Raw genomic sequence first — 27,575 nt, 5'->3', positions numbered from 1 at the left:
TACTGTTCGAAAATGTTTTTCTTGTTGGTCTAAGGGACATATAGCTAGATTCTGTACAAAGCATGCAAAACAACAGCATGCCGGAAGAGCTAGAATAAAATGCTAATGTCAACTTAGCTAAGTCTACTTTGGCTATGTCTAGCAATGCACCTGTGAACCATGATTCGTGGGTTGTTGATAGTGGAGCATCACAGTGCATTGCTAGAGATAGAAAAAGGTTTGTAAAAATGACCACGAGCAAGGAACATGTATGTTTGGCAAATGGATGGAAGGTGAAGGCGGATGGTGAAGGTAACGCATATTGTTCATTTCTAAATGAGCAGTTACCAATGTTATATGTACCTAACCTGAAATTCAACTTACTATCGGGTAGGGCTCTGGTTAACATTGGCTATGTGGTAACCTTTAGGGGAGACATCTGTGTTATTGAAAAGGAGGATAACAGGGTTACTGCTACTTTAAAAAACGGTTTGTATTTTATACCGGATGGCCAGATGGCTAACACAGCTTATCACAATGTTAAACTCCATGACGAATGTATACATTTACTTCATAGACGCATGGGGCACATTAATTTCAAGTTGCTGCAACAAACTGTTAAGTTGGCAGAGGGAGTAAAAATTAAACCTTGCAGAAAATATTTAAACTGCAATTTTTACAATCAGGAGAAAAGCAAAGTTACTCCAGCAAACAGACTGAATGGTTTTAAAACAGAGGAACCTCTGGAGGTTGTTTTTGCTGATATAATAGGACCTAAGAAACCCAGTTTGGGAGGTGCCTGTTATGTTTTGAGTATCATGGACCATTATTCCCGATACGGTTTCTGTTACTTCATGAAAAGCAAAACAGAAACGTTTCAGCATTTCTTTAATTGGCTGAAGTTTGCGTAAAGAAAGATGAAAGGCAAGGTTATTACTGTAGTTACTGATAATGGGACGGAGTTTACCAATTATAAATTCCAAACAATGCTAAAAACAGCTGGAATTGAGCACAAACGTTCTGCTCCTTATAGGCCACAACATAACTCGCTTGTAGAATGAAGGGGGCAAACATTACAGGCCAAGGCTCGAACTATGATAGCTGATTCAGGTTTGCTGGAAACACTGTGGGGTGAAGCTGTGATGTGCGAACAGTGCAAATTTTCCTTTCCCATTTCTATTTCTAACTCTTCTTGTTTTCCCATCTCTTACACCTTCTGCTGTATTTTCAATTCACTGCGTATCCCAGTCATGTCTTCTTGCATTGGTCACCCTGTCTCCTGTGGCAGTTACAGAGTAAGACAAATGAGATGAGTTGGCCACTGAAGGAGACCATCAAGTTACGGCAAATCCCTGAGCTTTTCAAATGTCACGGTGTGTTTTATAAAACCAGTGAGTGACTCAACAGTGAAATATTTACCAGGAGCAAAAATTTATCTGGTCTGCATCATTTTTCTTTCTTTTTGGAATGAGTGGAGTTTGTAGTTTTATTTCAGTCAACAACACTACTTTCAAGGAAAATTGTGAATAAACAACGCAACAATGCTGTTCTTCTTCAACACAGTTTAATCTATTTAAAGAAAAATAAATTATAAGGAATTAAACATTTATTCATAGTGTGGATAATTTATGCCGGTATAATTGTTGAATTCTATTCAAAAGAATGAAGCAAAGACGCAGATACTATAGTTCTACCTAAGGTGCAGTTGGGAAGTTTATCGGGAGGGCTAGAATTAGTCATATTTTGGACATGTATATTAAAAAACACAAATGGAAATCAAAAGCCTCATACTGTCTATTACCATGGTAATCCTGATGGTAATTTGACCTTGTTATCAGCAATTAAGTGGCTGAACAGTCCCTCATTTCCCCTCTCTAATTATATATTTACTTTTTCAATTAGTCGGTGATTTATTGGCAAAGAACAGCATTGCAGAGATATCGTAAGGCCCTGTTCCCTCAACAAATTGCATCTCATCTTTCAAATTAAATTATCAATTACCATATAGCTGGTTGAATTTCACATACTCTTCCATCCCACCCCAAGTTCTGCTTAGTATGTGAGGCAAAATTATTTCCCAGTACTGTAATAATCAGTCATGTACAGATTCCTTTTGGCTCAATTCAATGTCTTCTTGACTAAAATTAGTTGGGTTGGTGCCTCTGCAATCCCGGTTTGTCATTTAAATCATACCCAAAATCTGCCAAGAGAAGCTTGAGCATGCTAAACTGCTCAATGGCTGCTAAATTGAGTAGCCTGGTCTTCCTTCTCTTTTTCCAACTTGCTTAATCAAGCCTCTCCTTCCGAGAGGTTTGCAGAAAGAGCATTCCATGGGCAGCAAGGAACATCCCTTTCGTTGTTCTTACACACACACACAAACACACACACACACACACACACACACACACACACACACCACCTTACTAGGGAATAAAAGGCTGGAAAATGTGCCTGTTTGAGGGTAGTTGGGGTGGGGGGAGGGTATAATATGATTCCTATGGGGCAAAATGCTTTGCAAAGTTTTCAGATGCTGTCTTACCACCACACCCAAAATAGATCATTAGAAAATACAGTGGAATCTCTGGCTAGACTGGAGGGAGGTGTAGAGAGATCAGGTTTAGAGTCCTTGCCCTGGAGAAAGCGACAGAAACCTCACCTCCTCTAGAAATCTTGAGACCTCGTCTGACCATAACTCAAGGGAATATAGCCAGTCTGGCAAGATTCTTGTAACATAGGAGACTAACAATAAAGTTTCTGTTTGAGACTCTTCACAAGTGATACTGGTTGCTTGTGCCTGACAAAATTCTGGTTCAATCTAAGGCAGGTTTTCCAAAGAGAACAGGACAATTTCTTGAAGCAGAGGTGAAGTTTGTTCAACAGAAAAATAGTCAGTTAATCATCAAAGGTGGCCACAAATTGAAAAGAAAAAACTGGTTTCTTTTATAAAGAGATCTGTCTTTTGTCCCTAGAAAGTGAGCAAATTTAGCTAGGGATTACCAGAAAACACTTCAGATCCACTGGAGAGGAGATGTGGCTTCCTGCCCTTCAGGGTTTTGCAGTTGTCATCTTTTGTAAGTTAAGGTGGTGACCTCAAGGTGATGGGTTTGAGTGGAGAAGCCAATTGTGGGTCTGAGTTGTAAGTTTGTTTGTAAGTTTGATTTTATTTATAGGCCAATAATTGATTTTATTTATAGGCCCAATCCCGAAGGACTCTGGGTGGCTTACAGAAGGGAAGAGAAAGACAATAAAAGAAAGTAAAAATAAAATAAGACAAATTAAAACGACACAAATACATTCATTTCAATTGGGGCTGGACCTCAACAATGAGGTCAACAGCCCCAGGCCTGTTGGAAAAGCCAGGTCTTGACAGCTTTTCTGAAAGCCATGAGAGTGGGTGAGATCCGGATTTCTGGGGGTAGTTCGTTCCAAAGGGTCGGGGCAGCCACAGAGAAGGCTCTCCTCCGGGGAGCCGCCAGCCGACATTGTCTGGCTGACGGCATCCGAAGGAGGCCAACCCTGTGGGATGTTACCGGCCATTGGGAGGAGTGTGGCAGTAGGCGGTCTCGCAGGTATGCTGGCCCTAAGCCATGTAGGGCTTTAAAGGTAATAACCAACACCTTGAATTGCGTCCGGAGACCAATGGGTAGCCAGTGCAGCTCGCGGAGGATAGGTGTAACATGGGTGTATCTAGGTACACCCCATATCGCTCGCGCGGCTGCATTCTGGACTAGTTGCAGTCTCTGAACGCAGGGTAGACCCATGTAGAGCGTGTTGCAGTAATCCAGCCTTGAGGTGACTTGAGGAATTTTCATATCTGCTTTTGGTCTTGCCCATATTCCAACTACATTCGTTATCATGTTGCACAAAGCCTGTTGCAGCTCTCAAGCATTTGTACAGATTCTTTTCTAAGGCGTTGCCTCTTGTGTTGAAAAAGTGTATATTGTGAATTGAAAACTAGTTTTTAACAAAGAACAATGGACTGCAGGCTCTGTGGGGAACTGGTTGAGGAACAAGGAGCTTCTCCCATCATCATTCGCTGAAAGCTCAAACGGTAGAGATGCTGCAGGCCACACGGAATGAGAAGCCCAGTTGCTAGGAAGAAGGAAAAACAACATATTTGATGGTCCTTCTACCCTTTTCATTCTGTTAATAAACATCAGATTGTGAAGGTCAATGACTGCTGCATTTTTGTTTAAAAATTGAAATGTCTCAATGGAACACGAGAATAGGACAACCCAAACCCAATTCTTAAATAGGGCTATTATTTAACTTAGAAAATGAAATATGAAATTAAACTGTCATAATTCAAAACTGATGATGATTTTTAAAGAAAAGAGGTAAATTTAGAGCATGGAATGTCCTAAATCTGTTCTAAACAGAACACAAAAAATGTTCCCATCATTTTTTTCTTCCAGAATACGCTGAATTCTATAATTGATTAAATGAGGGTAGCAACTCAGACTTTCATTGAGTTTGGACTTGATTTTCTTACTCCTTTATTTTTGTGAAGAGTAATAAACTTATATAGTATCTTTGAAGATATATATTCCAAGATGCTATGAACTTTTCCATGGGTTTTTCACTTTTCATTCATACTTGCTAAGGAAAGGAAGAGTTAATTTAAAATTGGTTGTTGACGGTTAATCTTGAGTCCAGGAAAAATATGTTCTGGCTGACATACAGAGATCTTTAGATCAGATCTAGCCTCATGAAGGATCCTTCCTTTATTTCGTCTATCACAGTGCTGTAATATTTTGAAGGCAAGGCACGAGTGCACCTTTGATGAATGAGATTTGTTACACAGAAAATGCAATATGTTTTCATGTCTTTCCAGCAATGGAGAATAAGTAAAATTCAAGTGAAATTTTATCTCCTTCAGCCTAGATATTTTCCACTTAGGCTAGTGTTATATTGATTCATAGGTAGCTCATATTTTCAAACGAGATGGGATTTATGGAAGGATCCTGCACTGTGTGCCTTTGACACTTGCATGAATGTGACCTTCACATGACTAACATTCCAATTAAAAGTGCTGTCCCAGAGATTTCCCATCTCATTCATATGCTCTTTGATATATTCAATGTACTATAATTCCTAGTTTAAATAATATATGCATAAAACTTGAGACAAGTATTCTAATTCTTTCCACACCAGCTTTACCAAACAGAAATTAAACACAGGGAAGATATTTATGCTGTGTGCTACAAGTACAAGAATAGTCTATCAGATTTTGTGGCCCCATAACATGGTGTGCAGAGTTAAAAGGACTCCTGCAAATGATTCTTAGTGCATATTACGTTTACTTTCGGAATTATCACTACTGTAATACAAACATTATTTGGAAAGTATGGTATTCTTGGTCTTCTGTAGCCCTTCAACGTAACCCTGCAAAGTTGGATGAAGGGACATTGCATCACTGACACCTAGGTGTTCTAACTTACATTATCTCCAGCAAGCAGGGTCAATGGCTATGTGGTCTGTCTATTATGGGACCTGTAATACAATGCCAGAGAGCACTGGACTGGAGGTGGCCACTTCTGAAGCTGTTCTCCCCCATCAAACATATTAGAAGTCAGCTACCTCTGTTTAGGATCTGCCAGATATTCTTTAGTATCAAATTATCCAGCTTCCATTTCAGTTGCCTTTCCCTTCCTGAACTAGCCAGTTCCAGTCCAGGAAGAAGATTGTTGTCAGCAGAGTGGACACCTCTCAAGAATCACTGTAAGTGTTATTTTTTTCTGATCTTACACAACTGTAGCACAATAGATTACATGAATTCATCTCATGTGAACCCATGTTGAACTCAACATGATTATGTAATATAATTCTTTTAAACTGAACATTTGGTAGCTTACTTAACCAAATTTTGTATCTTAAGCTAACTTAAAATTGGCAAGCTTTTGTTTAAATGTTCTTCACTCTTTCATACACATTGTATTAAAACAATTGTGTCTAGGTAAATAACTGTGCTTTTTGTTCCTTCCTAGAATTTCAACAAAGGAGCTGGGATATTCAAGACAGCAACAGAGAAGGCTATAGCATTGTTCCTACAAAGAAAATTTATATGTATAAAATTGCACTGTTTAAAAACTGAATAAAACTGAACTCTGGGGTTGTTTAAAGTAGATGCATATTGATTCAGACTGGTTTTTTAATGAAAGAAAAACAGTTTATTTTGTGGATAGATTCTATTAGTTGTGTGACCAAGAAGTAGGTTGGACCTATTTGAAGGTCTTCAGGCAACATGCAAAGGTTTCAGATTCCTAATTGATCCTCCATATCTTTCATAGATGAAATTAAAAAAAAAAGAGGTTAGCAAGGAATTGTGGTATGAATGAAATGTTCTTTCTTTTGATTCTGCTATTTTCATGTATGGTTCCCAAAAGCAGAAGTGGAGCAAAAGGAAGCCACACAATTTTTGAAAATACAGAATATGTATTATCTTTATTCAAGTAAAAATTCAAGGATCCTAAACCAGATTGGGGGCTCATGCAATGAGAGGGAGAATCTTTCTTTCCACCAAACATTTGCCTGTTAAAAATAATAATTGGTATCAATGTTGAAGAAAAAAAATCACACATTCTGATTTGTGTTGAATAAATCAAAGTAGAGATAGAAACTATAATATATGATAATAATTACATATATAAAGCTTAGAGCAACAATGATCATATAAAATATTATTTCCAAGTGCTGAATATGAGCCGAGGTGGCGCAGTGGTTAGGGTGCAGTACTGCAGGCCACTTCAGCTGACTGCTATCTGCAGTTCGGCGGTTCAAATCTCACCGGCTCAAGGTCGACTCAGCCTTCCATCCTTCAGAGGTGGTTGAAATGAGGACCCAGATTGTGGGGGCGATATGCTGACTCTGTAAACCGCTTAGAGAGGGCTGAAAGCCCTATGAAGCGGTATATAAGTCTAACTGCTATTGCTATTGCTATTGAATCCAAAAGTTGTAGCTTCACACTTTTTTTTTGAAATGGAAGAGGATAAGGGGAGGGAACAACAATCAAGCAAAATTCTAAAACAGTTGCACAGTTTTGGGTGTCACATAGGAAGAATCCCTTTAGATGAATATAAAGAAGTGGGCTTATTCAAGTGGGGATTCAAAAAAACCAACAACCTTGTTTTACAGAAGTTAACATCTGTGTAAGATCATGGCACCACCAGTCCCTCTGATAGCCTGAAAGGTTAAAATTGAAAATTGGACATAATAAGTAGCCTGTTTCAATCTTTTATTCAAGTGTAATGTGATTGTAGTATATTGGTTGGACCATCACAAGAAAAACAGGATTTTCTAACTCCATGTTCAGCTCCTTGCTTGTTGAAAAAGCCTGATTTCTGCTACCCTTAGAGTACCATTCACAAGATTAAGAAGAGGTCAGTTCAGTTCAGTTCACTTTATTTGTATGCCGCCCTTTTCCCTGGGGGGACTCAGGGCGGCTCACAGTTCAAAAGGGGGGGGGGGAAGGACAAACAATTTACAACATAAAAGCATTACATCATTTAAGAACTCAACAGTCATACAATTCGAGTAGGGGTTAGAATCTTTAACCCCAGGCCAGCCGGGATAGCCAAATTTTAAGTGCGGCGCGGAAGGTCTGGAGGGTGGTGAGGGTCTGGATCTCCACGGGGAGTTCGTTCCAGAGGGTCGGAGCAGCCACCGAGAAGGCTCTCCTCCGAGGTCAGAAACATGCTCCAACTACTCTTTAATTCAGTAGACTGCTTAATGGCTACAGTCACCTATTGTTAATATACTTATAGCTCTTGCAATAACAATAGATACGTATTCTTAGTAAATCATTTAAGTAATCAAAGGCAATGTCTCTCTCACCGTTGAAAGGAAATTAGATGAGTTATCATTATATTGTTTTTCAGGTGGAACATCACCGTAGTTTCTTCTGAGGTTCCCCTTCCTTCTCCCAAGAGTTTTCTTTGGTGAGAAAGAACAGCTTCACGGAAATTTTTAATAATAGAAATCTTTATTGAAACCAGGAGTCTGCTGTGTTTTCATCCCGGATTATCTTGTAATACTATCAACTACCTAAAGGCTCATTCAGATAGAGCTCAACTCCTGAAGACTTCATAGGCAGAGCCATTCTCTAGCACAGTGTTTCTCAACCTTGGCGACTTTAAGTCCTATGGACTTCAACGCCCAGAATTCCCCAGCCAGCTATGCTGGCTGGGGGATTCTGGGCGTTGAAGTCCACAGGACTTAAAGTCGCCAAGGTTGAGAAACACTGCTCTAGCATCTAAATAGCCATTAACAACATAGCATGCCGGAAACTGGTTCACACAAACAAGTGAAGCCCCATCTGTGGGATGCAGGCAACACACAAAAGCACACACCCTCCGGTCCATGGAAAAACCTCTCTCCACGGAACTGGTCCCTGGTGCCAAAAGTTTGGGGACCGCTGATTAACAATGTCTGAAATAATTCTATATTTCATTTCATTTCATTTATTGAATTTCTATGCTGCCTAATCCTGAGGGACTCCGGGCGGCTTACAGAAATGAAAAAAATAAAATAAAAAGAATTTTTAAAAACAATGGGACACAACCAAGTTAAAAAAGGAACACAACAAACACCCAATCGAAAGGGGGCTGGACCTCAATCAAGGGGTCAACAGCCCCAGGCCTGACGGAAAAGCCAGGTTTTAATGGCTTTGCGAAAGGCCATGAGAGTGGGGAGGGCCCGGATCTCTGGGGGCAAGCTCATTCCATAGGACCGGAGCGGGAACAGAGAAGGCCCTACTCCTAGGTGTCGCCAGCCGGCATTGTCCCGCTGAAGGCACCCGGAGAAGGTCCATCCTGTGCGATCTTATTGGTCTAAGGGAGGTGTGTGGCAGAAGACGGTCTCGATATCACTCACTTCCATTTTGCTCCTAATTTTGTTCGGGTACAATTCCATTTTGTGCAGGTAAAACAGGAACATGCAGGTTCTGTCTGTCCTATCATAGAAGACCTTTTACTGAAGAGGCATTTCTAGCTTATTTTTCCCCCTTCAATATCAGAAGAATTGGCTTGAAAAACTATGCATTTGACTACTGTAGGGTCAATTCTCCCTGCCATCTAATGGGGGGAGGGGAAGGTATATTAGCCCCATTTTGCCCTGTAACTTTCGGTTTTCTAGATGGAGTTTATGAATTTATGAATATTTGTTTGTTGACAGTTTGGCACTGAAAAAAGTGACTTATGTCCAGTCCTTGTATTTAACAACTATCATAGCATCCCCACAGTCACATGATCAAAATTGGGGTGCTTGACAACCAACTATGTTTTTTCAATGGTGGCGATGTTCAAGGGGTCGCATGATCTTCCCAGCCAGCTTCCAACAAGCAAAATCAATGGAGGAAGATGGGTTCACATAACAACCCTGTGACTCACTTAATGATTTGCTTGACATAAAATCATAAAATCTGTTGTGACTCATTTCACTACTGCCGCACTTAGCAATAGAAGTTCTGGTCCAAATTATGGTCATAATTTGAAGACTATCTGCATTATAATAAACTCTGGTTTATTGGTTAAGATATTTACATTTAGTAGCGGGTTGTATGATGAGCCAGAAGACATAGTTACGGCTGATTGGTTAGAGAGTGCTGGCTCCCGCCTGAGGCAATCTGTGCTGGGATTGGTTGCTGAGGATGTGGAGAAAAAGGGAGAGTTTTCCTCTTGCCCCGGGTGCTGAGATTTACCTCAGGATGCTCCTGTTTGCCCGACCCTCTTGCTTGCTCTAATGTAGATGTCGATATATATTTATTTATATAAAACTACATATTCGCGTCAGCGTCTCTCTGGCTTCATTTGGACACCTCTTGCGCCATTCCCTGACATTATTTCCCCTCAAGAAAGCTACAGTCAGAAGTCTTGTCCTGGGTTATTGATTAGGCAATATACGGTTATGACTCGGTTGGAAGGAAAGGGCAACAGGCCTCTTCTGAATAAGGACGGTAGCAATCGATATGCATTGTGAGGCTTTTTAAGAAGGCAGCACTCGACTAACCCTATTTGGGAAGTCCAAAAATCCCAAAAGGGCTCAACTGCCAACTACCTCTATATTCATGTGACACGGCTGCGTGTCTTTGCAGCTAACAGGAATTCCTAGAAAGTGCAAATTCCTCCCTGGGGGTGGGGGACACACACACCCCATTGCTTTGCAGCTCTGCATAACCAGCCTTCAGCAGACCCATCCGCTGGCTGTTAGTGAATCCTTGTAAACTTTGTGAGGGGAAGAGAAATTATTAGACCTGAGGGAGAAAGTTGACTTTGACTTTCTTTCTTCTTCCTTGCAAAAAGAGAAATGTTACTGGAGCTGTGCAAGATTTGACTGTAATCATTGTATGATCTCCTACAATCTTCTACAGCCACCTTATTCTGCCTGAATGGGATAATTAAAAACAGGGAAGGGTCCTGAAAATGGCTTCTTTACTAGGACAGCAGATCATTTCATAGCATAAGAAGAAATGCTGCCTCAGCCATTAACAAGCTAAAGTAGATTAACCCCCCCCCTGCCCCCCATGCATAGGCTATGCGGGGGGGGGGAGGGAATCTCCTTTAGCTTGTTACTGGCTGAGGATGCTCCCCGCCATTGTTACTTGGGGTTTGAAATGCAATGCATGTGTTGCTATAGCAACCTGTTCTTTATTCGAGGGAAATTTTATGCTAATTCTGAGGGGACCCGTGGATGCATATATTAAAGAAGGGCCTCTAGTTTTTAAGTAGTCGAGTCAAGTTTGACGCCTTCGTTTTCTCGCAATGGCTTTTACTAACCCTGTTTTCTCTCCGTCTCTGCATTCCTTTCCCAGCTGTGACTTACACAAGTTACAAAAAGACCCCACCGCCTGTACCCCCGCGAACCACCTCAAAGCCCCTCATTTCGGTTACGGCCCAGAGCAGCACAGAATCCACCCAGGACGCCTATCAGGACAGCCGGACTCAGGGGATTTCCCCGTGGCCTCAGGATGGCCTCAGGATGTACAACTCCACCGACAGCCTGGACAGCAACAAGGCTATGAATCTGGCCATGGAAACGGCAGCGGCGCAGCGCCACAAGTCGGACGGCCAGATCAGCTCCGTCAGGACGAGCGACAAGGCCATCCTGGTGACCAAGGCCGAGGAGTTCTTGAAGAGTCGGCGCTCCTCTATAGGGATCCAGGTACCCCCGTCTTTAACAACCGTTCCGGGATGAGCTGCTCCCCTGAGCGCCATAAAGAACATCGGACGAATCATTCAGCCCGGAGGCCCCCTAAGAACCCGAGCGACAATCCCTGTGTGCAGCGATTATCATTAATTGCAATTCACATCCTGGCTACATGAGCACGCAGAGCAGAGTTGAGCCAGTGTGTGCAGTGCCCGGAAATAAAATGAATGAATATATCTCTGAGCAGGGTAACTGCCACTACGGCTGCAGATGAAAATTATCCTGCTCAGTCACAAGTGAACGGCATGTTCGTCTTTCTCTCTTTCCCTGGAGAGAGCATGAAATTGCGGCTGTGCAACTGTCAAACTGTAGTCAGATATTTCTTCCTTCCTCCCTTCTGCTTTGTGCTACCCTATTTTTCCTTCACGGCTGTCTTTTAATTACATAGCAATGGAGACTAATATATAAGAACGAGTTTGCCGCTATTACAGTGTTTCTCAACCTTGGCGACTTTAAGTCCTGCGGACTTCAACTCCCAGAATCCCCCAGCCAGCTCTGCTGGCTGGGGGATTCTGGGAGTTGAAGTCCACAGGACTTAAAGTCGCCAAGGTTGAGAAACACTGCGCTATTAGAAAGCCAGCTTATAAAGAATATAGGACTAGTAACAGTTTTTTGGTCTTCCTCTGACGTTATGCCACTAGTGGAATAAGAAGTATTTCTAAGCACATACTACAGCAGAAATTATCAATAACAGCTAAAGCATCCCTACAGGTCTGACCCGCCACACAACTTTTACAAATCTTGAGGTTCCGCAGAACCTGCCTATACTTCTATTTTAGAAACACACGGGTATTTCTAAAATCACCTTTACATTTGGTGATAAGAAATAGAAAGAAGAATTCCTGGCAATAAACACCATGGGAGAGATGCCTCATTGGTCAGAATAATCAGTTTTAAGCTAGTTATGAAGCCCACTGCTTCAACTAAGCCATTTATTGGAACAGCACTGTTTATTTTTATTTTAATAGAAAATCATTGCATCTGAGGAGATGCGTTAATTCATGAAACCACGGGGTTTCCATGGATTCGGGAGTCCCCAAATGCCAAGATAGTGCGCAAGTCTTCATAGTTTCAAGCCTTGCCACTTTTCTAGATATGTGCTGCGCATCAAAGTGGGCGGGGCTTTGATCACACCTGCCATCTTAACTTTTCTGACACCTCACTCCACTGACACCCCCTGTTAATGCTTGACAATAATAGCTGGATTGATCCATAATGTTTGTTGCGCATAAAATCATAGTCCTAGGCTGTAATGAGTAAGTTCATACATCATAATAAACTAACCACATCAGCCTAGAATGTCTGCTTGAATTGGTTTGGTTTCTTTTGGTTGGATTTGTTTATATGGTTGTCAGGTTTCCATTCTCTGATGCTGAAAAGCTCTTGGAAAGACCAACAATTAATTTAAATTTGATTTACATTCTATTTAAGGGATGAGGATTCTCAGAAGCAGTTAAAGGTAATCTTGGATGTTGTGTAGGCACCGTCCCTAATTAGGTTCAGTTCTGTTGCATTTTTCACCTTTTCCTTCCTGGCAATATGGCAGCAGGGTGGAATTACTGTTCCCTTTAAATAAAAAAAAACTATTCCATTCATAATAATGCTGAATTAATTAGATACCATGAAGCGTTTCTTAATTAGATATGTCTCATTTAAAAGAACTCTTCCAAAATCATTTCTGCAGCTCTGAGCCATTGGGCTCAGAGGCCTATGAAATGCCATGGGGCTTGGAGAAAGAGCCCATCTATTTCCCTTTGTCCAATGGCTTTGCTGCAGCCTAATGGAAAGGATGCAGTTTAGCATAAGTGCAAAATGTTCAGGTCATCTATTCCCCATAGGCTTACGCAGTAATTAAACACAGGGGTGAAACAATTCACACTGCAGTATACTGCAGTGAGGTTGATCTTGTTCTCTTAAGGATGCGCGTGCAGCTTTAGTAAATGATAATGAAAGGCATAGAAGATTGTCCGCTACTTTGGGTTTCCTATTGAATCTATTCAGAAAGTGTGAAGGGCTTTTCCACATCTATTATGTATAGAGCTGGGTCCAAAGCTGTGATCATATCAAATGTTTTGATTCACCTATTTTCTGTACAATTAATCATAACATTCTCATTCCATCATTCAACTATCTCTTTCCCTTGTTCCCTGCAATGCCTTTTTTTCGAGAACAGCATCTTTGTATTCACTGATTTGGAATTGAGTAGGTACAGAATCCTATCATATATTTGCCTAGCAATTTTCACAAACACCCAACAAATCTCTATGGCAACAAGGCGTTTGGCATTCATTCTTTATTCTTTACTTTCAAGTGCAGTAAATGACAAGCATTATTTGTCAAAGGTACAGTCTCCTTTAAAAAAAAAAATTAAGCTGAGTAAGATAAAGGCTTCCTGCAGCCATTTCTTCAGCAAATCCCACTGAGGCTATATAGCCCATAAAACTGGAAGCACAAAATCAGCCAAATTTATTTGTTTACAAGTAAATCATTTATGTGGCCACTGGCGAACCCTCAGCAGTCGTGCAATCTGTGGAAGAAAAGATAGAACCGTTATGGCTGCCAAAAACACAAGTAGCAGGATCTTGTTTACAATGCACAAATCATGTGTTTCATAAACCTTTTTCGGTTCTCTAGTCAAACCTGCATTTAGAACATCTGAGGATTTTATTTCCATATTGACTTGATTAAAGACACAGCAAGCACGCTTGTTAGATGACTATGCACTAATTTTGCAGTACATCCGTATTTTCATTCACAGTGGGATTGTTTATTTTAGACGTTATTTGATTTATAAAGCAGTTTTATATAATTTGTAAACCAGCGGTAGTATGAAGGAATGCAGCTTAATGTAAACCAATAAGCCAGTTGTGTCATTCTTCATTTTAGCCTTTTTGACATCAGCAGGTTTAAAATCAACTGCTGTCTTTTAACAGATTGGCTTAGCTGAGCTATTGTCATCATCAGTATTTGGAATCAAATATCATTTCACTTTTAAATATTTCCCCTGACCAGAAATATCTGGAGCGCTATAATTCAGATGATTTTCCCCTCATCAAATATTCATTTTAGTTTAATGTTACATTTTGTTTAAAACCCACTTCATACTTAGCACATGGACGCCAGATTCTGTTAGTGTTTTCCACAGTGGGCACATAAAATATAAAGAGGGCCAAACATTTTGGATCACATGGGGAAAAGATACATGCATTCTGAAATCCTTGGGATTTATTACTTAATGGCTGCATATCGTACCTTATCCGTAATGTGTTTATTACAGAAATCATTGCTATGGATGTTAGTCAAATGCTTTAGTTTGTTTGCAATTATGGTCTCTGACCAAAATATTTCATAAAATGCCAAATGTATCCTGTTTATAGTGTTTGTGTAGCAATTTGCTTTGTGCAAGCTGCAAAAACATTCTCAGAGGCCTCATCTCTGTCCTGCCACAAATGCTCTGGTTGCTGCTCTTCCCCATTCAAAAGATATACGACTAAACACGAACATTGCTAATTCTCCTGCACTGCCATGCCTTTCCTGGAAAGGCAAAGGGATGGGCTAGCTGATAGGTTTTGGGTTTTTTCCCATCAGCATAGCCATACAGTCATAATCGCTGTGGGTAGAAATGATCTCCAACTGCCATGTTCACTTCAAAACGTTTCTCCTTTGACTTGAACTAGGTGGAAGCAGCAACGGATTCAGATAACGACAGCAAAAGCTTACGGGAGTATCATTCGGTTGGAGTGCAAGTGGAAGATGATAAACGGTAGGTTGGGCCATTTCTGTATGTGTTTTTGTCTGCTCAACGTATAGGTGTCAGACTCGAAACCAAGAATGGCGCATGGTAATTCTTCCAAGCGGAGTTCTTTACTTGTAGACAAAAATCTTACCAGATGTGCTGCCCTGCTTTCTACACACATCCACATGCACATGTGGCAAGAGTTATATAGGTGTTATTCAACAACAACACCCCCCCCAACAAGTCCTTGGAAAGCAGCCCTGATGTGCAGGTCTGGATTCCAAGGTCAGCACATCAAGAGTCGCTGGATAACTGAGTGCAAAGGGCACGCACAAAGCCCAGGAAAGCAATCCAGGAATCAAACATGCTAGGACACGTAGCACGAGCACACAAGGCACAGAACTGGGCATATTGCTTCAGCAGCATTCAAGTCTTCAGGACGGGGTTAAGTAGCAATAGCAATAGCAGTTAGACTTATCTACCGCTTCATAGGGCTTTCAGCCCTCTCTAAGCGGTTTACAGAGTCAGCATATCACCCCCAACAACAATCCGGGTCCTCATTTCACCCACCTCGGAAGGATGGAAGGCTGAGTCAACCTTGAACTGGTGAGATTTGAACAGCCGAACTGCAGATATCAGTCAGCTGAAGTGGCCTGCAGTACTGCACCCTAACCACTGCGCCACCCTCGATGCCGATGCAGCCAATTCATGAGAGGCGGGGTAGATGACCTAGCTGACTGGCGTTATGCCCGTCTCCTCTCTGCTCTACATGATCCTGGATCAGGAGGAAGTGTGGACTCCACCTCCTCTTCATTGCTAAGGGGCGGCAGCTGCTCTCGGTCCTCACCCGGCTAACTCGCTGCAGCTGTGGTTCGCCTCTCTCAGCCTCAGCCTGTCCTAGTCTGATCAACCCAACTGAGGCTGCTCCATCAGGCTAGCCCTCTCTGAGCCCCAATCCTGAGCCCCAATCCAGCTCGACGCTTTCCTCTGCAGACCCAAACTCACCTCCTCTGAACTTGCACCTGGAGAGGAGTCTGGGAGTGGATCTATGACACCAGACTGAGGACTCATCTACAATATGCTCTAGGACAGTGTTTCTCAACCTTGGCTACTTGAAGATGTCTGGACTTCAACTCCCAGCATTCGCTGGCTGTGGAATTCTGGGAGTTGAAGTCCAGACATCTTCAAGTGGCCAAGGTTGAGAAACACTGCTCTAGGAAGAAGAGGCTGTCTTTATCCTCTTTCTCTCACAGATAATATCTAGGATGAATTGCTTCTTACTCCTCTGGGAATTCATCTCCTCACTACATTACATCCCATAAGATCAGAATTTCTCAGCCTTGGCAACTTGAAGATCTGTGGATTTCAACTTCGTGCTGGGAATTCTGAGAATTGAAGTCCACATATCTTCAATTTGTCAAAGTTGAGAAACACACAGTTATAGCCGTGTGCTCACGGATACCTATTGTTTCCAAAACAACAATGACAATCTTTTCTCAAACCCCCATCCTCTGCACCCTGTCTTTTAAACCTCATGGTTTTTAACTCATTTATTTCTGTTTAGTTTAGTGATAATGCGTCACTTTAGCATTTACAAAACACTTCTAGCATCTACTGCGAGAATAAATCAACGTTTGCTTTCCAAATGAAGTTTGAGTAATATTGATTCGTATCTTGCTTTGGGCCATTAATAACCATTTATCCTATAAAGACCGCAGTCCATTCATGTGGTGCGTTTCAATCTTTACATCCATTGTTATTAATATTTCTAAAGCTTTTTTTAAAACCCTGAAAATAGTAGAGTATAGATGGTGCTTTCTTTTTATAAATAGAATATTGTCAATGTATGGATCGTATATTGTGTTGTTTTTCCATTTTTCTCCAGCCATGGACGATTTAAGCGCTCAAACAGTGTGACGGCGGCTGTTCAAGCTGATTTAGAACTCGAAGGGTTTCCTGGACACATAACGATGGAGGACAAGGGACTTCAGTTTGGGGGGTCTTTCCAGCGGCATTCAGAGCCAAGTACTCCCACTCAGTACGGTGCAGTAAGAACTGTGCGGACACAAGGCCTCTTTAGTTATAGAGAAGATTATAGGACCCAGGTTGACACCTCCAATCTCCCACCACCTGAGCCTTGGTTGGAACCATCCATGGACACCATTGAAACAGGACGGATGTCTCCGTGTCGACGGGACGGGTCGTGGTTTATGAAGCTGCTACACACCGAGACAAAAAGGATGGAAGGATGGTGCAAAGAGATGGAGAGAGAAGCAGAAGAAAATGATCTTTCCGAAGAAAGTAAGAACATATCTTTCACTGCTTATTCTTATCTTATAGTTTTCAATCTATTCATTTCTGTAGTGTGGCTGTTATCACATTGCATTTTGGGAGTTGGACAAAATGGGGAATTTTTTTTTCTATATATATTTTTTATTTTTCATTTTCATACACTCACATGTATACACCATATAGTATTATACAATAATTGCATCAATTCCTCTTGTCAATAATGCCCCAGAAAATGAAAGCCCAATATACCTCTTCCATTCCCCATACACCTCTTTCTTCCACCACCCTCCAACTTTCTATCTTCCCTCCATCATCCCCCTCTAGCCTACTTCCCCTCCCCCTCTACCACTCCTCTCTCCAGATCCGCTCCCCCCCCCTTCCCTTTCGCCTCCCCCCCCCACCCTCTCTCCCATCCATGGGGAAATTTTGAAGGACCATGTGTTCTGCCACTGCGCTGCAGAGGGATTTCCCCAGTGTGCTTCCTTTGCTTGTAAAAGCTGAAACGCCGACGTTTCTATATAAAATCCCATGAATATGTTTCCTTGTAAGTACGGACTTCCAGGTATGAAAGAGAATTCAGATGGGATTCCAGACATAAAAGACAATTCGCGAAGCTTTTGGAGAGAGGAAGAATTAGATTAGGAAGTATTTGACTCTTGCCTTCATTATATATCGCTGGCTTTAAAGGAAAATAGATCAAATTAACGCCAAAAGCCCAGTAGAAATATATATCGTTTCAAAGCTTAACCTATTTTATGGATTCTATTATTTCTAAGTTCTTATTAAAGGCTTACTAGCTTTTCCTACACTGCTTAATAGTAATTCTGAATGAAATTGTTGTCCACCAATCATCATTTTCCCATCCAGATAGGTTACTCATGCGCTGATCACCTCATGATTGCATTAGGGCAATGTGCCCTCAAAGACCACCTAGAAGCTGTGGCTGGTTCAGAAAGCAGATGTGCAAGCAGTAGCAGATGCCTCTTGGTGTGCCCACGTGTCACCACTGCTGCACCAGCTGCATTGGCTGCCAGTCAGCTTCAGAGTGGAATTCAAGGTGCTGGTTTTTACCTATAAAGCTCTGTTTGGCTTATGACCTGGGTATCTAAGATACATTTGTGTCCCCAATCATTTCTGCCCACCCCCTAGATTCTGGCAGAATGGGTGTGGTCCAGGTCCCCAGTATAAAAGGCCATTTTGAGGGATACGAATTCTTTTCTTTTTTTGCAATGCTATCCCATGCATAAGTGTTACTGAATACCAAACACTATTATGTTCAGTTGGGCTCATTACCAACTGTAGTCTAAATATAATGTACATACAAAAATATGCTTAAAGAAATGGCGATCGCTTCAGCAAGGAAAGACATTGGGGCAGTGTGTCAACCCATGTAAGCTTATTCAATCTTCCAGTGAACATGCTCTTCCATGCTTTTTCATCACATATAACGCGTGTATTTGTGGTAGGGTGGGGTAATAACATTATGTGAAATAACAATTTTTGTTGGCATCTTTTGTTGGCTAGCGCCAACATTGTTGTTCTGTTTATTTGCTGTGACAGACTTTAGAATTTGTCACAATTTGAAAAGCATGTCAATCAACAGATGAACAAGGTGAATGCACCTTCGGGAGCAGATGTTATAACCTTCAGGCGGCTCAAGTCAGATGCCATTATATGGTGAAATTGGGTGCTTAGTAGATTTTGTAGGAAAATGTGTGCATTTGAAATGTCCGTACTTGTGTGTCTGTTAATTTAGTTCTTCGAGATATAACTGGATGGCATTTCGCTACCTCAGAATTACAGGGCTCTACGTGCATCGCGACCATTTGCTGGGAAAAGAGTCTTAAACATTTGAAAAATTGTACTGGTTACCCCATTGTACGTAGAAGGAAAGAAATTGGTATGTGAGCCTACCAACAAATAATGCATGCAAGAAAAAAAATGAGGCCGATGGCGACTCATCTTGGGGTCATACGGGAGGCCCCGAAAATCAGATAGAACCTTGTCACACTAAGTTTCACCATAAAAATGAGAATTACAAAGTTCAATAAAAATTTTTTTGAAAAAAGCACTGAATTCAACTTGATATTAACTCAGATTTGTTTTTACTACCATAAAATGCTTGTAAATTACTATTTGAAGGTTCAGCATCAAATGTAAGAATGTAAATGCATATGTCTTAATATGGAGAATTACTGTTTAACCAAAGTTTTGCATAATAGTTTCTTCAAAATGGTGCAGTAATAGTCATTATTGACTTTAGGCATCTATTTTATGCCTATGTCATCTTGTTTTGCTGTGGTTACTGTGTGCACCTGTAACTCTGTCTTAGGCTTCTACTCTGGGTTCTCTTCAGATGGTATAAATCTTTCGCCTGTCTTAGGCAGAGGGAAGCAGGTTTCCCACAAACACTCCTTGTCTCCTTCTTTTCAAAGGCACGGATGGGGACCGTGTCCCAATCTTCCACAGCGAAGGTCGTCTTGAACCTTACTGTTGAATGGATCTGGGTGAATTTTAGTTGTGATACTTTAGCATACGGCACACTGGTGTACTGAAAACTGCTTTGGACACATGGAGTAATTTTTAAAATGGGTGGGCTTCATCTGGATGGTTTTGAACGGCTGGCGTCACTTGGCTTCTTTCAGCAATCTTAGGAAAGAAACTGGTGGAAAGAATTCATAGCACGTTCAATTATGCTCTGCATATTATCCACTTCTTGAATGCAAGAGGGGCCTGGTACAGACAACTCCATTTCAATGCTTTCAATGTTTGGACGATTCCAAAGAAAATCTGTTATTGCAAAAGACATGCGAAAGTCCCTATTTTGTGGAATGCAGCTGCCACTCCCTAATGTTAGATGCGCTGCACGTGGTTGATCTTGCGCTACATTTTCCAAAATTTGTACCACGGCATTAGCTATATCGTTTCCAGCGCGTCCCCCGATTAATTCCATCCAAATGGCACAGTGACCTTGTCCTGGATATGATGTGTGAGTAGTCATATTGTACAAGTTAAGTTTATGCTTGTAAAAAAAACTGCTTGTACCAGATTTTGGAAAAGAGATGACATTCTCCATGTCCAAACATATCTAGTTTTGTCTCCTCTTTCTCCGGTCTGTGATCTCTCATTAAATTCTTCTGTTGGACATGCAAATCACATTTCTTTTGTAGCATCTCTTCTACCTGCCCAATTGAAGAGGCAATTTTATGTTCCTCGCAAAGGTCACAGAGATCGTTTTTTGGGTACGTGGAACGCCAGGTTAAATCCATTGTTGAATACAGTTGGATGGTGTTTGACTGGTTCAGTTCCTGTTCCGCTATTTTTTCTTTATACAGCCCGTACATGATTCTTACATTCAATGAAGATGCGAGGAACTCTTTTTCAGTTCTTTTAGCAAGGCATTAACGTGACTCCACCCTCGGAAATGAATTAATATGCTCAATTACGGTCTGTTTGTCTGTAGCAAAGGATTGCTAACGAGGGTGCTTCCCCCTCTTGTCTGTCGGCTTACTAAATCTTTCTGGCTGTGGTTGTTGTATATTGTGTGTTGTGAGGGAACAAAGCAGGAGCCATGGAATCAGAGAGTAAGATGTTTATTAGTAGGTGACAAGCGATTCAGAATGTGTTACAACTGTCACAGTATTTATACTCTCAGGTACCAACTGTCATTTAACTGTCATTACAACCACCAATCACAGGCTGTGCTTCGCCCGACCACTTAGAACGCAGCACAGGCTGTTGCTGGGCTATAACACTGGTAGTTGTACACTGGCTTTTGACTGATTGCCAAGGTTCCTAGATAAAAATCCTTGCAAACACCAATTGCTGCATTTCCTATGTACATGTGGTAGAAAAAACTGAATTTGCTCCTAGAAGGTTTTGTTTTTGGTGTGGGACGATGCACTGATTCCCTGCGTGTACTTTTTCCAATGTAATGTACTTTTTCCAATGTAATGTAACTTTTCATTCGGGCTCATAGCATTGTAGGCTCTAAATATTGCTTCATGTTCCTCAGTTGTCACTGCTCTAAAGCAAGCAAATTTTCAACTCTGCATATTTCTCAGTCCTTGCCATGACTTAATTATTTTTAGCAGGTACAGTTTTCCCATGTCTACATATTCTTCCCCTCCTCTGACATTTTTCCCCCCTAATATTGGCTTCCAAGTTCTGGGTCATCTATGTCTCTTCCTCATAACTTTTTTCGATGTTACTACTGGTCTGTCAGTGTTTACGTGATCCTCAGTAGACGTAGGAGGATTGGCAACATCCTCCATTTCTTGCCTGGAATAAAATAAAATATTTACTTATTAATGTCAACTTAAACACGCCATCTTACTTTTGCATTTTCGACATTTAACACCAAACAAAATTTAGGAATCTTTATTTACATTTCTTATATGGGGGCTACCCATTTAAAGTGGCATTACCAAAAAGCAGAGTTTCTCACTCAGTGCCCCTTTAAGGCCTGTGCTGATAAATAAATAAAGGGAGACTGGTATAGATCTATTTCAAGCTATTTAGCTCTCATCAGCTAGCTGTACCCTTACTGGGAATTGAGTCTGTGCTCTATTGCCTCTAAGGCAGATGTGTTAACCATTGAGCCACAGAGCTCGAATCCTTATCAGCCAGCCAGGGTGAAAGGTATCTATTTAGATTTTACAACCCCCGGTACGCCCAAATATGGGAGGAAGATCACTACTTCCATTCTCTGTCCTTCGGCTCGTCACAAGATACCATCCAGACAGAAAGAAACCCAATATTTTTTACTGTTGCCTTTTTGTTACATTTGTTATATTTGTGCTGATAAATAAATAAAGGGAGACTAGTATAGATCTATTTCAAGCTATTTAGCTCTCATCAGCTAGCCATACCCTTACTGGGATTCGAACCTGGGCTGTATTACATATTAGGCAGATGTGTTAACCACTAAGCCACAAAGTTCTCCTCCTTTATCATAATATGTATGTATGTATGTATGTATGTATGTATGTATGTATGTATGTATGTATGTATATATGTGTATATATAACACAGTTGTTCCGGGCCTGCATTGCAATAGCGTTAGTGAATGGTGTATAGACCTAAAGCACAGACTACTCACTCGTTTTCAATTAAAAGTTCCATGTCCAATTGGCCATCTTGGTTTCTGGAACATACTCGACCCACTTGGTTCAAATAAATCTGAATTTGCTTCCATATCGTGGAAGAGAGACATTATTTTGGAATTGACATGTCCAGAAACAGAGGCAACGCTAAGCGCTGCAGGCTCCATCCTTGCTCTGTCACATGGGTGCAGCCAAGCATGGCGATTGGCTGCTGCAAATAGAACCCCGTAGTTCTGGGTTTTCATGCCATAGTGCAGATAGAAGCTTGTAATTTTGCTATTTGTGATGAATCTATTTAGAAATTTTACGAAATAAGTTGTTGAAAAATTAAGTCATGGTATATAGAACCATGTCACACTCTTAACTTATTTTTGATGAGAGTGTCAGCTAGAATCCTGTAATTCTGAGGTAGCAATTTATCAAATACTGTAGTTCAGTTCTGCTTCTTGTTCTCTGTGATTTTTTTCCTCCCAATAAACGTTTGCAGTCGTCAAAGCAGAGATGCTTCTTGAAAGTCAGCAGTTTTTTGTGAGTGCAAATTTCATTAAGATCCATGCCAGTGGGATTCCAGGACTTGTGTCCATGTACCCCTATTAATTATACATCTGCAATGTGCAGTTAATTAACTTTTTCATGTGTGCTGTTTCAAGAGAATACTTTTGAAGCTGCTGCTTATATATAGCCCACGACAATACTGCTTCATTATTCCCCACTGCAGATTCAATGGATGTCTCAGGTTGCTTTTACAGAATATGGCCAACCTGTAGCCCTTTGATTAAAAGATGCGTGCTTGTAATGTATACCTGGGATAGTGAAAATACCAGTCTCAAAGTATCAGCAATTCATACCTTCGGACCAACAATCTTAGTGATGGTGTTGATGGCGCTGGTAAAGTAGCCTTTTTACACCATGAAAGGAGGTGTTAGATTTCCACAGACATGATAGTGATTGCCCCCCCCCCCCTATAATGTTCCTTGTGAGCGATTATCTGTAAGGAATAGCCATTCATGGATAACATCTAATTTTTGTCAAAGTTATAGGATCGCTTTTCTCTTAATGATGTGTGAATGGAGAAGACATATATGAAACGTTTGTCTCACCAGTAGTATATTTTTGTAATTCATTCTCTGGACCGGTTACGTAGAAATGTGAGGCTGATTATTGCACAAGGAGAGGGGCTTTGAAAGTTTGCAAACAACAATAACAACCACCCACATCTTCATAGTACAGTAGCATTAGCTGTTATTCAGCTATATGGGACAGGAAACATGATTTTACAGTGTGGGGTTCCCAACAACATGGGGAAAATTTAGGTTCCAAATAGAAATTGTTTAGACCTTTGCTGGATATGTTTCTTTTTACCAACCTGTGGCAAAAGTGAAAAGGAATGGGAGAGGAAGGGTTGCTATTGGTTGAAGAACAATGGACTTCCCTTGCTTTGGTGATTGTTGTACAGTTTGCAAAACTATTATAAGTTTTTAGATTATTTTTTTGTCCATAATTAATATTGAAGCTAGGTGCTCAGTGATAAAGAACGGCGTATTCTATATACATGTGTATCTGTCTGCACACCCACAACTCAAACATCATGTATTGCATAAGCCATATTTCAAAATTAATTATATGTTAATTTTAACATACAATTAATTAATTTAATTAGATTTGGGCAAACATATCTTTTTAAAAAACACTTCTGAGAATAATTCTTTTGAAAATAAGCGATAAATTGACTATATAACAAGATCTCAAAGAATAGGAAAAATGGATTCTCAATGTTCTCCTGTGCAACTGTGCAACGGTCATCCCAGCGCATCCATTTTGCCGGTTGTCTCAGTAATCATTTGACCTCCAAGTATCATTTCCAGTGATGAACAGATAAGAAATCACTGAAATGCAAAGCCATAAACAGTCCTGTTAAATGTTAAGTGTAAGTTTTAAACCTTTAATCACCTTCTCCTCTCCCCTGTCACTTTACTAATTTCTGGCATATTTAATTATCTGTTTTGCTTTTTAATTAATAAGGAAAAAAAGAGCAAAACCCAAATATAATGGGGATGGCAATATACTGAACACATAAAAGTGTTTTAACAAAAAAAATGAAAGATGACTAAGAACAAAGAAAATATGTGTCATTCTAATAATAGTTACAATTCTATATATACTTGTCTAACAAAAATATTATTCAAGTATGTATATATTTCTAATACATAACATAAATATATTTGTTTTTAACCTACTGTATTCTGTATTCATTATATCTATGTATACAAAGTCTGGGCATATCGTTAATCCGCTCGGAAGAGGCAAGTTCTATCAGGTCTTTTAATAAGTGGGGCCATGCGTCTATCTTTCCAATGGTGCAATATCCGTCGTTTGCCCATAATAAAGGCAGGGAGAATCCATTTACTATGTCCAATTGTGTAATTTAATGTGCCAGGTATATAATTCAAAGGAATATTATCCTCTGAAAGTTTTACCTTTTGCCTCACATTTATATTTACATATTCCACTGTTTTCTCCCAAAATGTGATAAGTATGAGACATTGTAGAAACATGTTTTTTTAAAAAGGGTTATTCCTATTGCCTCTCCAACAAAATGCTGTTTCTGACAGTCCTTTTTTTTAATAAAAACATAATGGGGACCAATGAATTCTAATTCTAAATATTTTTTGTTGTTGTATAAATTATAATTTGAGGTCCATTGGCACGCTTGCTATACAAATTAAGACATTCCCCCTTTTCTAGACAATATCCAAACCTCTAATTCTTTATTCCACTGTTTTCTTAATATCTGTGTATTAAATTGATGTATAAATAACAATTATCTAGAAAAATTCAGCAGGTTTTCTTAGCTTTTAAAGACTAGTTTCTGGAATATAAAAATGTGGTCCAGACTATCCCTGCAAATGTTTAAACTACTTTAAGCTAGATATCCTGTGTGTGACACAACAAGTAGAATCCACTGGGCTAAAACAAATCTAGGAACCTATTAAGGATCCAGTGGATCAGAGTTAGGAGGAAAGCTGTTATTGACTTTGGTAGAGTTTTGCCCATCCTTCTCTCTACACTGGGACAGTTATATTTTGTATGTAGTTTGTGTTTTTTTAAGTCAGCACAAAACATGAATATCTGGTAAACACTGAACTTGACAGGTTAGTGACAGAAACACCTGGATGTTCCATAAAAAATAGATCTGCAGAGAATAGGGATTTTACTCAATGCAGCCAGGATTTTTACATTATTTTCTGAGGGGATGAAACAGTATACACAGTAAGATTTGATCATATGCTTTCGCCTTGATTCCTTTGCAACTTGAGAAAATAATTTCTTTTCTCAAGCTTCTCGTGTGGCTTTTTCCAATATTGTTTAAGATGAGCTGATCTCTGGTTTTCTTTCTTGAATTCAGTTTGAAAAGCCTGCACACTTAATTGAATTCATAACCAGAGCAAGAATAATGTTTTTTTTTCCATAGATTATGCCTTGGCTATACAAATATATTCGTTTTTTCCTAGCTTCAGATCTAAATTAATATTTACCCTTCATCTTCAGTTCTAGGTAAGATTCGAAGTGCTGTAGGAAGTGCACAGTTGCTAATGTCACAAAAATTCCAGCAATTCTATTGGCTTTGTCAACAGAATTTGGTAAGTTCACATTTTTAAACATTGCATAGTATAACTGAAGCTAGTTATTATTTTTCTTCAAACTTTAAATGCTACTATTTTATTATTCATCTGGAGATTAATTTCCATCAGAGGACATTTAATTCCACGTCTGCTAAGCAGACAATTGCACACATAACTTGTGCATAGAAGCTTCATCATTTGTTTATCCTGCTGTGCAGTAACTATTGCCAGAGCTTTAAAGAGGAAGGCTCCAATTTTTCCAATGAGCATTTCAAAATCATCTGGGAATTCATGGCAACTCAGCATGGTCTGCATTAATGTCTTGGTCTGGGCATAAAGTGAGAAGGATTGCAATAAGATTGCATTGAAATAATGTTTGGTATATTTTTGTATTTGATAATATACATTTTTATATTAGAAATCCACCTTGTGAGGGCACGACTTAGAAACTGATCTTAAAAGAGCACTCCATTATTTTATAAATACTGTGTTTGAAAATGTGTTCTATCAAAATAAAAGGAATCAGGAATTTCACCGTGAATGGTGGAGCGTGAATCTTCAGTACATTGAATAAATCATAATTTCTCCAAAACCATTTAAGGACTCAGGGGGCATCAAAGATTATTTTATAAAGCTCTTATCAATTTTTGTCTTGCAGTACAGTCAACCCAAAACAGATTGTTTTGGTCTATAAAATATTAAAAATAGTAATTTATCTTATTCATCTATCCATCCTGCAATAGATTCCCCATTCTTTCCAGCGCAAAGACTATACTGGGGAATATACTGGACCAAGGGGATTTTGAAATTTATTGTTCAAAGGAGAGGAACAAGAATTCCCATTCCTTGACCAAAAAGGGTCCTTGTATATAAAGTCTGCTTTTGCCTACCTTTGAAACTCTGGAAATCCATTGCTATTGTTTTAAACTTTAGTCAGAGGCAATAACTTTGTAGTTAAAAACTGTAAGCAAAGAATGAGATCCCGAGGGATATTGGCAGGTGGGTAAATGCACATCTACAATAATTTTTATTGTATGTTTATTGTATTGTAATTTTATATTGCATTATGTTGTTGATGATATCACTAATTATTTTAATAACCAAAATCATTTTGGAAATGAGAACTAGTTGTTCATTCTCTTGGCTTCAATCGCTAACTTTATTCCCCCGGCATAAATACCAAATTCCCATGGACTGTGATAATCAGGAGCCAATACTGCTAATCTAAAAAGCTGACAAACTACAAGAATTAATCAAAGGTTCTACCGTCCAAACTAAATGCCCACAATACGTTTTACAATTAGCTTTGTTTCACTGCTAAATTAGATATGAGGAAAGCTTCTGCTGGTCAATATTGCCAGCAAAGAACGACGTTACTTTCTCATTGGTTTTTTTTTCCCCCTAGAACTAAATAAAATTTTGAGGGGGCATTAGAGGATGTGACCTACAAGTCTGTCTTATTTAAAATCAATCATTCAGTAATATTTGCAATTTAACCTTTACCAGCATGAGAAAGCTTTTTTTTTCTGTCTATGTCTATTTGAAATTTGTTATCCAGAAAGATTAAACCAAACCAAGGTTTCAAGGAAACATAGATATGTGAAATGCAACTGGGCATCATCTTTAGTTACAATTGCT

The 27,575-nt window shown here is 39.9% G+C and overlaps 1 protein-coding gene across 1 annotated transcript in view; it reads left to right on the top strand.

Annotated features, from left to right (window-relative positions):
• Positions 1–27,575, top strand: part of DLGAP2 (DLG associated protein 2) — a 313,806-nt gene that overhangs the window by 277,663 nt on the left and 8,568 nt on the right. The window contains exons 9-12 of the mRNA XM_087718987.1: positions 10,787–11,136; positions 14,859–14,944; positions 16,803–17,218; positions 25,864–25,955. Of these exons, the coding sequence (XP_087575113.1) occupies positions 10,787–11,136; positions 14,859–14,944; positions 16,803–17,218; positions 25,864–25,955 (944 nt within the window). The remainder of the gene's footprint in view (positions 1–10,786; positions 11,137–14,858; positions 14,945–16,802; positions 17,219–25,863; positions 25,956–27,575) is intronic.

Source organism: Thamnophis sirtalis, unplaced genomic scaffold (genome assembly GCF_051295495.1).
Source record: "Thamnophis sirtalis isolate CommonGarterSnake01/CBP01778 unplaced genomic scaffold, rThaSir2_p1.2 scaffold_6, whole genome shotgun sequence".
Taxonomy (NCBI): domain Eukaryota; kingdom Metazoa; phylum Chordata; class Lepidosauria; order Squamata; family Natricidae; genus Thamnophis; species Thamnophis sirtalis.
This window is presented reverse-complemented; position numbering and strand designations above follow the sequence as displayed.